At 40.2% G+C, this 12500-nt stretch overlaps 2 protein-coding genes across 2 annotated transcripts; both read right to left on the bottom strand.

Moving 5' to 3' along the window:
* Positions 1-5643: 5643 nt before the first annotated feature.
* Positions 5644-6687, bottom strand: LOC125035826. Its single transcript, XM_047628065.1, has 2 exons — positions 6660-6687; positions 5644-6085 (listed from the first exon to the last, which is right to left on the bottom strand). The coding sequence occupies exons 1-2, from the start codon at positions 6660-6662 to the stop codon at positions 5786-5788; spliced, it is 303 nt and encodes a 100-aa protein (XP_047484021.1). The 5' UTR covers positions 6663-6687; the 3' UTR covers positions 5644-5785.
* A 2307-nt stretch (positions 6688-8994) lies between these two features.
* Positions 8995-9879, bottom strand: LOC125035779. The gene is made up of 2 exons (XM_047627990.1): positions 9817-9879; positions 8995-9267 (listed from the first exon to the last, which is right to left on the bottom strand). The coding sequence occupies exons 1-2, from the start codon at positions 9877-9879 to the stop codon at positions 8995-8997; spliced, it is 336 nt and encodes a 111-aa protein (XP_047483946.1).
* Between the last annotated feature and the right edge of the window lie 2621 nt (positions 9880-12500).

Genomic DNA, 12500 nt, shown 5'->3' with positions numbered 1-12500 from the left:
GGTATTGTTATAACTTTACATATGTATGGTTTCTGTGAATACTCTTGAATTAATAGAAAAACCTCGTCTAGCAATTACCGAGTTCTCTTATGATCTCTGAAGCTTTCTAATAATTCATTGAATTATTGTTTTTTATTTTTACAACGCTGGAACCTTAAATGGTCTTGGCTCTTTACCTTTCATATACATGTATTTGGTTTTCATATTTTGATTTGGTAAGTTCATTCATTAATTTCTTCTCTTCTTTTGTTATATATATTCATCAAATCTATGGTGTCTCTAGTTTCCTTTTTTCAACGCCCGTGCTCTGTTTAACTATATACATTGATGTGCCACAGAATCTTTGTTCTTTTTGCTTCAGTGACGTATGAAGTGTTCCCCTTCTTGCTTCTTAATATTACATTTGCTTCTATCCATCTGCAAGGGTATTCGGATACTCACACAAACATGTCAATTTTGTCTGTTACCGCCTGCGCACCGCCTGTCAGAAGGAAACCTTCCAACCCTCTATTTACTTCATGTCCTTTGGCTTAAAGGTTCCACACGCAGTGTTTACAGTTTGATGCATTTTATTCAGTTCTGTAGCTGAAAGGAAAGCAAAGTTGCAGAGCGTCGGTGTCGTCTCCGCGGCGTCGGCTTCCTGCGGAGGGAAACCTGGCGCCGAATCCGCCGTCGGAAGACCTTCCGGGGCGACGGATCATCACACCTCGTGACCCGAGCCGACGTAGTCATCGTCGTCGTGATCGAAGCCGCGCACACAAGCCACGCCCACGGATCTAGCCACAAGGGCAGCTACTACTCCCACGGTATGCACAGCCGGGACGACGCCCACAGAGTGCACCAAGGGCGCCTTCCAGGGGCCTGGCTCCGCGAGGCAGAGGCTGAGCTGCAGCGCCCCCAGCACAGCCGCCGCCAGCGAGTTTGCCGTTGACCTTGCAGGAGGGAACGGCGGGTTAGCCTTCGCTTTTTAAGGAGCAGAGCGCCGGTCAGGCGATAGCTAGTTATTATTCACCTATTTAACAGGGATTCAAAGAATTCCTTTTTAAACTGAAAAATACAAGAAAACAGACAAGTATATCGACCATATAAAGCCGTATTTTGCAGCTGATTTCGTGCCATACTATCTCCGCTTCTTGGTAAACACGCCGAGAGATCTTGCCTTCGGGATCTGATGTAAAAAACAAAAAAAAAAACAAAACAAAAAAACATGCGACTTTTCGCTCTTTTATACGCGCGTCTCGGCCTAGGCCCCTCCCACCTGCACCTCTCCTATCGGTTTCCATCTCCTATTTCTCCTTTTCCTCCTCCTCTTCCTCTGACGCCATCAATTTCTCCTCTGTTGCGATCTCTCCTCCTATCCTCCTTTGTTCTGCTCTCTTCCTCTTCGTTTTGATGTCTTCTCTCTTCTTCCTTTATTTCACTCTCCTCCTCCGCTTTCAATGTTGGCGACTCTTCTCCGCCTTCTCCACCTCTCAACCCTTTGCCTTTTCTTCTCCTATCCTTCTTCACCTCTTTCTTTTTCCTCTACTCCTCTCGTCTTCCTCATTTTCCTCCCTCTCCCAGGCTTTTCGTTTATTTCCCTCCTCTCCAACGCCTATGCCTCCTCTCTACTTCCTCCTTATTCCACTCTTTCGCCTTCTCTCCTCCTCTTCCTCTTTCCTTTTCCAATCACTTCCTCCCGTTTTCCCTCTTCATTTCTCCTCCATCCTTCCCTTCTCTCCTACGTCCAGGATGCAGGATACACTCATCCTTCGTGTGGGGGTGGAGAAGAGGAAGGGGGGGGGGGGATTTTCTTGTACGGTTAAACGAAAGCTGTTTTGCATATCATTGCATTCACAGATCATGGGAAGTCAGCTGTATCCTTGGTTCAATTTCAGGAAACAAAAACAAAAACTTGCAGCTCACACAGATTCTGGGGAAATCTGATTTTCCGCGTCTCTTACAGGAAAAAAAAGAAAAGAAAAAAAGAGCAGTATTAAAGACAGCAAATATTTTTTAAAAGTATATGTATATATGTATAGGTTTTACAAATCCAAAAACATGTATAAGGATTGTTTTATCATGTTTTTTTTTTCCACGGTAAGTTGGTGAATCGGCGTAATCTAGAGATCAGGGTGAGTTGCCAGATTTTCCTTTTCTTGAGATTAGTCGTATCATTATCAAAAAAAAAAAAAAAAAAGACAATGTGCTTTGTTGATAATAATATGAATAAAAAATCTGATTTGACGTCGATGGTTGTGGTGGCAATAAACTTATAATGGTACTGATAATGACGATTGGTATTGATGAAAGTAGTTATATTAATACTAATATTGATGACTATGGTTACTAAACAATGATAAATATTTATGATAAGAACATCATCTATGGTGATACTTATCTTAGCAATATTGGTACTGATTATAACAATAAGGGTTTTCACAGGCAGTGTTTACAGTTTGATGCATTTTATTCAGTTCTGTAGCTGAAAGGAAAGCAAAGTTGCAGAGCGTCGGTGTCGTCGCCGCGGCGTCGGCTTCCTGCGGAGGGAAACCTGGCGCCGAATCCGCCGTCGGGAGGCCTTCCGGGGCGACGGATCACCACACCTTGTGAGCAGAGACCACGACGCGACCGACGTCGTCGTCGTCGCCGAAGCCATCGTCGTCGTGGTCACCCACGTAAGCCACGCCCACGGGTCTGGCTACGACGCCCACGGTATGCACAGCAGGGACGACGCCCACAGAATGCACAGCCGGGACAACGCCTACAGAGTGCAGCACGGGCGCCTTCCAGGGGCCTGGCGCCGCGAGGCAGAGGCTGAGCTGCAGCGCCCCCAGCACCGCCGCCGCCAGAGCGAGTTTGCCGTTGACCTTGCGGGAGGGAACGGCGGGTTAGCCTTCGCTTCCTCGGGACAAGAAAGCCTTTTACAGGGCAGGGCGCCGGTCAAGCGAAAACTAGCTGGTTTTAGCAAAATTTAAAAGTGATTTCAAAGTAATTATCATTAATTTTCAATGGCATTAACGTAAAGGACGCTTATGTTGTTGCATTTATGAAGACACAACTTTTGAGCCTCTATTGCATGAACTATTCATGGCTTATCTAAAAAAAAAAAAAAAAAAAAAACTACTTATGAATTGATATGAAATTTTATGTCATAGCAAGGGAGAGTCTTACTCATTGGTCGCTGTATTCATAAAAAAATAAAGATAATCAAATTCAAACAAATTCTTGAAGAAAATCAAAAGAAAATAGGAACGGTGTCAACAGAACAAAGTTTATTACATACTATCTTGGTCCTATGAGATTACCTATAAACCGATGTCAGACACCATGCTAATCATTCCAAATCACTATCTTAAACTGAAAAATACAAGAAATCAGAATAAATAATTCAAATAGAACAGCTGATTTCGGGGTTTACCATCTTCGCTTTTTGACCAAAACGTCGAGAGACCTTGCCTTCGGGAGCTGATGTGGAGAACATGCGACTTTGCGCTCTTTTATACGCGCGTCTCGGCCTAAGCTCCTCCCACCTGCACCTCTCCTCCCGGTTACCATCTCCTTCTCCTCCTCCTCTTCCTCTGACGCCATCTATTTCTCCTCTGTTGCGATCTCTCCTTCTCTCCTCCTCCTCCTCTTCCTCCTTTATTGTCTTCTTCACCTAATCCCACGCCTATATCTTCTTTCTTTCTCTTCCCTGATTTTTTCCTTCTTTCTTTCTCTTCCCTGATTTTTTCCTTCTTTCTTTCTCTTCCCTGATTTTTTCCTTCTTTCTTTCTCTTCCCTGATTTCTTCCTTCCTCCTTTTCGTTGATTATCGGTAATGAAAAAGACGATACATTTAATTGATTGTAATATTAATAAGAGATCTGATTTGCCGTCGGTGGTTTTGGTGGCAATGAAATAATGATACTGATAATGACGATTGGTATTGACGATGAGAGTAGGTATATTGATAATAATGATGACTATGGTAACTAAACAATGATGAACATTTATGGTAATGACATCATCTATAGTGATATTAATTATAACAATATTGGTATTTTGTTTTTAGTGCCATTATTACGTCGATATGGTCATAATAATGACATACATTGCAATATCATCATGATCATAGTAATAATGATTATTACTTCCTTTTCTTATTAATAACATTATTACCACAATAGAGTCATGATAATGGTAGTAAGCTTGTTGATAAAGGCGATGATTATCATAATAACCTTGATCATGTACATTAGAACAATATAGTATAATACTAATAAATGCAATAATAGCAAGTATCATAATAATAATAGCAATATATATATATATATTTTTTTTAATGGTAGTAACAATATATAGTTTGTGAAGGGTCGAGGTGGGTTCATTGTTTGTTGGTTCATGCTGTCTTTGTCGGGCTCATTTGCTTGCCGCCTCCGACTCGTCAACCCGAAACGGTTCGACTCCTCGCCTGAACTGAAGCCGGAGGCAACCCCCGTACGGTCGGTCACTCGGCTCCTGTCTTCGATTCAAGCAACTTGAAATAAGCTTTTGTTATTTGTTAAATGAATCTCTGTTTACGCATATAAATAAAATGTAGAAATATTGAAATATTACTTTGAATTATATAAGAGTATGTTAGGGAAGGAAAAGAAAAGTGAAATGAAGAGCATAAATAATATGAAATGTTAAATGTTAAATGAGAACACATACATTGACGTTGTTTTCTTATGCTGAAAATGTTTCTACCTAATAGGTTTGATGTGAGGTCCGATATCCTGTCGGAGCGATCTTTCGGCGCATACTGTGCGTGCTGTACCGTAGGTGTGTGTGTTCTACTGTACCTGCGCGTGCTATACCGTACCAGCGTGTGCTGTACCTAACTACTGTGTACTTCGTATGATATCTCCCTACTTATGTTCTGTAGTATCTTTGTATATTGAATATATTTTTACACTTATATGAAACTTTTTACCTTATTCCTCGAGCAAAATCAGTTAATCATGGCAAAGTGTATCTAGCCCTTGAGCAATCACAGACTTTCTTTGTTACATGCCCGATATGCTTGCCTTTTTTTTACGATGCATATCTAGTTACCTAGTCTAGTGAAGTATAAGGTAGAAATCATATATGTAAAATGATTATTAATGCGGTATTCTGCAATCCCAAACAATTTTTTTTTGCTAATTACTATGGATGATTTGGAACACGTTAGATCAACAATGACTAATGACTTCTCTTCCTGAATTATGCGTGGGTGTCAATTCCCATGGGTTCTTATCAATAACTTTTGTTAAAATAGTGTTAATATTTATATGTTTATATACCTATATATGTATGTATAATTTCATTTTATTTATATATTATTACCATTATTATCATTTCCAACACATGTGTTATAATATAATTTAAAACATTGCTCATATGTCAGGATATAATCCTCGTTCTTGTTGTCATACGATTTGTTCTACATGTTTGCTTCAGTGATTTATGAAGTGTTCCCCTCCTTGCTTCTTATTTATTATATTTACGTCTAACCATCTGCAAGGGTATTTGGATACTCACACAAACATGTCAATTTTGCCCGTTACCGCCTGCGCCCCGCCTATCAGAAGGAAACCTTCTAACCCTCCATTGACTTCATGTCCTTTGGCTTAAGGGTTTTCACAGGCAGTGTTTACAGTTTGATGCATTTTATTCAGTTCTGTAGCTGAAAGGAAAGCAAAGTTGCAGAGCGTCGGTGTCGTCGCCGCGGCGTCGGCTTCCTGCGGAGGGAAACCTGGCGCCGAATCCGCCGTCGGGAGGCCTTCCGGGGCGACGGATCACCACACCTTGTGAGCCGAGACCACGACGCGACCGACGTCGTCGTCGTCGCCGAAGCCATCGTCGTCGTGGTCACCCACGTAAGCCACGCCCACGGGTCTGGCTACGACGCCCACGGTATGTACAGCCGGAGCGACGCCCACGGTATGCACAGCAGGGACGACGCCCACAGAATGCACAGCCGGGACAACGCCTACAGAGTGCAGCACGGGCGCCTTCCAGGGGCCTGGCGCCGCGAGGCAGAGGCTGAGCTGCAGCGCCCCCAGCACCGCCGCCGCCAGAGCGAGTTTGCCGTTGACCTTGCGGGAGGGAACGGCGGGTTAGCCTTCGCTTCCTCGGTACAAGAAAGCCTTTTACAGGGCAGGGCGACGGTCAAGCGAAAGATAGCTAGTTTTAGCAAAATTTAAAAGTGATTTCAAAGTAATTATCATTATTTTTCAATGGCATTAAAGTAAAGGACGCTTATGTTGTTGCATTTATGAAGACACGACTTTTGAGCCTCTATTGCATGAACTATTCATGGCCTATCTAAAAAAAAAAAAAAAAAATCTACTTATGAAATTATATGAAATTTTATGTCATAGTAAGGGAGAGTCTTAATAATTGGTCGCTGTTTTAGTTAAAAAAAAAAAAAAAAAAAATAATGAAAATCAAATTCAAACAAATTCTTGAAGAAAATCAAAAGAAAATAGGCAGATGATTAGGAACGGTGTCAACAGAACAAAGTTTATTACATACTATCTTGGTCCTATGAGATTACCTAAAAACCGATGTCAGACACCATGCTAATCATTCCAAATCACTATCTTAAACTGAAAAATACAAGAAATCAGAATAAATAATTCAAATAGAACAGCTGATTTCGGGCTTTACCATCTTCGCTTCTTGACCAAAACGTCGAGAAATCTTGCCTTCGGGAGCTGATGTGAAGAACATGCGACTTTGCGCTCTTTTATACGCGCGTCTCGGCCTAAGCCCCTCCCACCTGCACCTCTCCTCCTCATCTCCCTTTGTTCTCCCCTCTTCCTCTTGCTTAGTTGTCTTCTCTCCTACACCCCTTCCTTTGTTCTTTTTTTTTATTCCTCTTCCTTTATTTCCTCTATCCTCCTCTTCCTTTGTCTCCTCTCCTCCTCCTCTCCCTTTGTAGTATTCTCTAATCCTCCTCTTCCTTTCCTGTCTTCTCTCCTCTTCCTTAGTTGTCATCTTTCTTCTTCTCATGTTTTTCTCTCCTCCTTCTTTTCCTTTATTGTCTTCTCTCCTATTCTCATGTTCTCTCCTCCTCCTCCTTTATTGTCTCCCCCTCTCCTCCTTCACCTTTTTTTTTTGTCTCCTATCTCCTTCTCTACCCTCTCCCCCTCCTTTGCCTTTTCATATCCAACTCCTATGACTTCTCTCTCCCTCCTCCCTATCCAACTTTTTCGCCATCTCTCCTTATTCTCCTCCTCTTTCCCTCCCATCCAGTCTCTCCCTCCCCTTTCCCTTCTCTCCTCTTCGTCTCTCCTCCACCCTTCCCTTCTCTCCTTCTCTCTCTCCTTCGTCCAGGATGCAAGATAGACTCATCCTTCGTGTGGGGGTAGGGGGGGGGGTATTGCATGGTTAAACTAAAGCTGTTTTGCATATCATTGCATTCACAGAAGTCAGCTGTATCCTTCTTCCAATTTTGGGATACAAAAACAAAAAATGGCAACTCACACAGATTCTGGGGAAGTCTGATTTTCCGTCTCTCTTGTAGGGGAAAAAATATAGCGGTATTAAAGACAGCTAATATAAAAAAAGAAAAAGAGAAAAAAAAAGACTTAAATGTATGTACACATTTTACAAATCCAAAAACATGTGTAAGGACTGTATTATCAGGGTTTGTTTTCCACGCTAACTTGGTAAATCGGCGTAATCCAGAGATAAGGGTGAGTTGCCAGATTATCCTTTCTTGGGATTAGTCGTAATATCGTTGATTATCGATAGTGAAAAAGACAATGCATTTAATTGATTCTAATATTGATAAAATATCTGATTTGCCGTCGATGGTTGTGGTGGCAATTAAATAATGATACTGATAATGACGATTGGTATTGACGATGAGAGTAGTTATATTGATAATAATAATGACTATTGTAACTAAATAATGATGAACATTTATGGTAATGACATCATCTATAGTGATATTGATTATAACAATATTGGTATTTTTGTTTTTAATGCCATTATCACGTCGATATGGTCATGATAATGACATACATTGCAATATCATCATGATCATAGTAATAATGATTATTACTTCCTAGGTGGATATATAATATCCACCTACTTATGTTCTGTAGTATCTTTGTATATTTAATATATTTTTACACTTATATGAAACTGTTTACCTTATTCCTCGAGCAAAATCAGTTAATCATGGCAAAGTGTATCTAGCCCTTGAGCAATCACAGACTTTCTTTGTTACATGCCCGATATGCTTGCCTTTTTTTTACGATGCATATCTAGTTACCTAGTCTAGTGAAGTATAAGGTAGAAATCATATATGTAAAATTATTATTAATGCGGTATTCTGCAATCCCAAACAATTTTTTTTGCTAATAACTATGGATGATTTCGAACACGTTAGATCAACAATGACTAATGACTTCTCTTCCTGAATTATGCGTGGGTGTCAATTCCCATGGGTTCTTATCAATAACTTTTGTTAAAATAGTGTTAATATTTATATGTTGTTTATATACCTATATATGTATGTATAATCTCATTTTATTTATATATTATTACCATTATTATCATTTGCAACACATGTGTTTTAATATAATTTAAAACATTGCTCATATGTCAGGATATAATCCTCGTTCTTGTTGTCATACGATTTGTTCTACATGTTTGCTTCAGAGATTTATGAAGTGTTCCCCTCCTTGCTTCTTACATTTTATATTTACGTCTAACCATTTGCAAGGGTATTTGGATACTCACACAAACATGTCAATTTTGTCTGTTACCGCCTGCGCACCGCCTATCAGAAGGAAACCTTCCAACCCTCTATTGACTTCATGTCCTTTGGCTTAAGGGTTCCACACGCAGTGTTTACAGTTTGATGCATTTTATTCAGTTCTGTAGCTGAAAGGAAAGCAAAGTTGCAGAGCGTCGGTGTCGTCTCCGCGGCGTCGGCTTCCTGCGGAGGGAAACCTGGCGCCGCCGTCGGGAGGCCTTCCGGGGCGACGGATCACCACACCTTGTGAGCCGAGACCACGACGCGACCGACGTCGTCGTCGTCGCCGAAGCCATCGTCGTCGTGGTCACCCACGTAAGCCACGCCCACGGGTCTGGCTACGACGCCCACGGTATGCACAGCAGGGACGACGCCCACAGAATGCACAGCCGGGACAACGCCTACAGAGTGCAGCACGGGCGCCTTCCAGGGGCCTGGCGCCGCGAGGCAGAGGCTGAGCTGCAGCGCCCCCAGCACCGCCGCCGCCAGAGCGAGTTTGCCGTTGACCTTGCGGGAGGGAACGGCGGGTTAGCCTTCGCTTCCTCGGCACAAGAAAGCTTTCTAAGGGACAGGGCGCCGGTCAGAGGAAAGCTAGCAAGTTTTAGCAAATTTTAAAAATGATTTCAAAGTAATTATCATTATTTTTCAATGGCATTATAGTAAATATCGTATATATTGTTGCATGTATGATGACACGCCTTTTTAGCCTCTATTGCATAAAATATACAAAGCTTATCTGAAAAAACTACTTATGAATTGATATGAAATTTTAAGTCAGCAAGGGAGAGTCTTACTAATAGTTGGTTGTATAAGTAAAACATAATAATGGTAATCAAACTCAAACAATTTCTTGAAGAAAATCAAAAGAAAATAGGCTGATGATTATGAAAGGTGTAAACAGAACAAAGTTTATTAAATACCATCTTGATCATATGAAATTACCTATAAACCCATTTCAAACATTACGAATCATTATCTTACTGACAAGAAAAATACAAGAAAACAGAGTTGATAATTCAAATTAAACCGTAATTTGCAGCTGATTTCGGGCCTTACCATCTTCGCTTCTTGACCAAAACGTCGAGAAATCTTGCCTTCGAGAGCTGATGTGAAGAACATGCTACTTTGCGCTCTTTTATACGCGCGTCTCGGCCTAAGCCCCTCCCACCTGCACCTCTCCTCTCGGTTGCCACCCCTTCTCCTCCTCTGATGCAATCTATTTCTCCTTCTCCTCCTCTTCCTCTGACGCCATCTATTGCTCCTCTGTTGCGATCTCATCTCTCTTCCTCCTCCTCCTCCTTCTCCTTTATTGTTTTCTATTTCATCTACTCCCACGCCTGTACCTTCTTTCTTACTCTTACCTGTTTTTTCCTTCCTCCTTTTCCTTTGTTGTGTTCTCTCCTCCTCCTCTTCCTTTATTTGTTTCCTCTCCTTCTCCTCGCGATTTTTTGTCTTCTCTAATCCTCCTCTTCCTTTCGTGTCTTCTCAACTCTTCCCATGTTCTTCTCTCCTCTTCTTCCCTTGTTAGCTTCTCTTCTCTCTTCCTTCACCTGTTTTTTATTTTTTGTCTCCCATCTCCTCTATCCTCTCCCCCTCCTTTGCCTTATCATCTCCCTCTTCCTTCTTCTTCCTTTCTACCTCCCTCTCTCACCCTCTTTTCTTCTCCTACTCTTCCTTTTTATTTATATCCTCCATCTCCAACTCCTATGCCTTCTCTCTCTCCCCTCCCTATTCTACTCTTTCGCCTTCTCTCCTCTTCCTCCTCTTTCCCTCCCATCCAATCTCTCCCTCCCCTTTCCCTTCTCTCCTCTTCGTCTCTCCTCCACCCTTCCCTTCTCTCCTTCTTTTTCTCCTACGTTCAGGATGTAGGATTCACTCATGGGGATGGAGATGTGGGGGGGGGGGGGGGATTTTCTTGCACGGTTAAACGAAAGCTGTTTTGCATATCATTGCATTAACAGATCATGGGAAGTCAGCTGTATCCTTCTTCCAATTTCGGTAAACAAAAACAAAAACAAAATAATAAAGTAAAGCGGAATTGAAGGTTGTAATTATTTTTAAAAGAAGCAAAAAAAAAAAAAAAAAAAAAAAAAAAAAGAATAAATATATGTATCTGTTTTACAATTACAAAATATATGAAAAGACTGCATTATCATCATTTTTTTCACACTAATTTGATGTATCGGCGTACTTTCGAGATCAGGGTGAGTTGCCAGTTTATCCTTTCTCGAGATTAGTCGTCTTAAAGTTGTCTTTTGGTAAGTGAAACAGACGATGGTATTTAATTCAATATAACATTGATAACATATTTGATTTAACATCCATAATAGAGTTATAATGGAAATATTGATAATGGCCATAAATTAAAAAATGACAATAACATACATTGTATTATCGTAATCATCATCATAGTGATACTGATTGATACTTCCTTTTCTTGTTAATACAATTATTCCCACACTATAGTCATAATAATGGTAGTGAGCTTAATGATAAGAAATGATTATCATAATAACCAATACCATATAAATTATAACAATAACAACACTAATAATAACGTTACTGTTAACAATCATGATAATCATACTAATTATGATAGTAATAATAGTAATAATGATAATACTAATCATGATAGTAACAATATATAGTTATATATACGACAAATTCTACCGAGTTCGTTGTAGAGCCTTTTTGTCGCTAAAGATTACACTTGTTTCGGGTTTATTTCTGTTACATGTTTTTTTTTTTTTAATTGTTACCTTTAAGTTACATAATGTAGGGAGTTATAAGGTAGAAATTTAGTATATGGAATTATTATCAGTGCGGCATTCTGCCATCCCTAACGAATTTATTCTTCGCGAAAATGTATTGTTTTATCAAGCTATATCTTGATGTTTCGAACATGTTAGATCGACAGTTCAGAAGATGTTAATACCCATGTTTTTTTTTATCGATAACTTTTGATAAATTACTATTACTATTAGTATTAATATGTTGTATACACACACACACACACACACACACACACACACACACACACACACACACACACATATATATATATATATATATATATATATATATTATGTATGTCCACATAATGTAAAAACCTCGAATTGTGCATCTTTGTATTAGAGGATCTTTGATGAGTTCCTCTGTCTCTCACTCTCCCCCTCTCGCTCTCTCTCTCTCTCTCTCTCTCTCTCTCTCTCTATATATATATATATATATATATATATGTATATATATGTATATATATATATATATATATATATATACCTATATATGCATACATATATGTATATATATATATATACATATCACATGAGCAGAAGGCATAAACTCGAGTTCGCCCATACGCTATGATACAAATTAGTCATTGTCAGTATGGTGAGAGTGGCTTTACCTATTGCAACAATGCAGTTATTGCAACAATGCTACTACACTATGTCAGAAGATTGATAGTCTCCATTGAGTAGATTTTGCTGCTATATTTTGAGGTATATTATGGCTAAAAGGAGGGAGATGCAGCAATGGTGGAGATTTGTATGTGGCCTCACTATTAGCTCCAGTTTTGAAATGGGCAAGAAGAAATAAACCTTTTTGCACAGATTGCTGACTTCCTTGACTTCAGATCCTCCCTGCTAGAAGTGATAGCCGAAGGGGGTTAGTGGATTGGACGAAAATTATGCAGCTGTGGACTCCTCGCTTGTAAAAGGCCACAGGTTGTATTTGAAACC

Source organism: Penaeus chinensis, chromosome 20 (assembly GCF_019202785.1).
Source record: "Penaeus chinensis breed Huanghai No. 1 chromosome 20, ASM1920278v2, whole genome shotgun sequence".
NCBI classification, from domain to species: domain Eukaryota; kingdom Metazoa; phylum Arthropoda; class Malacostraca; order Decapoda; family Penaeidae; genus Penaeus; species Penaeus chinensis.
This window is presented reverse-complemented; position numbering and strand designations above follow the sequence as displayed.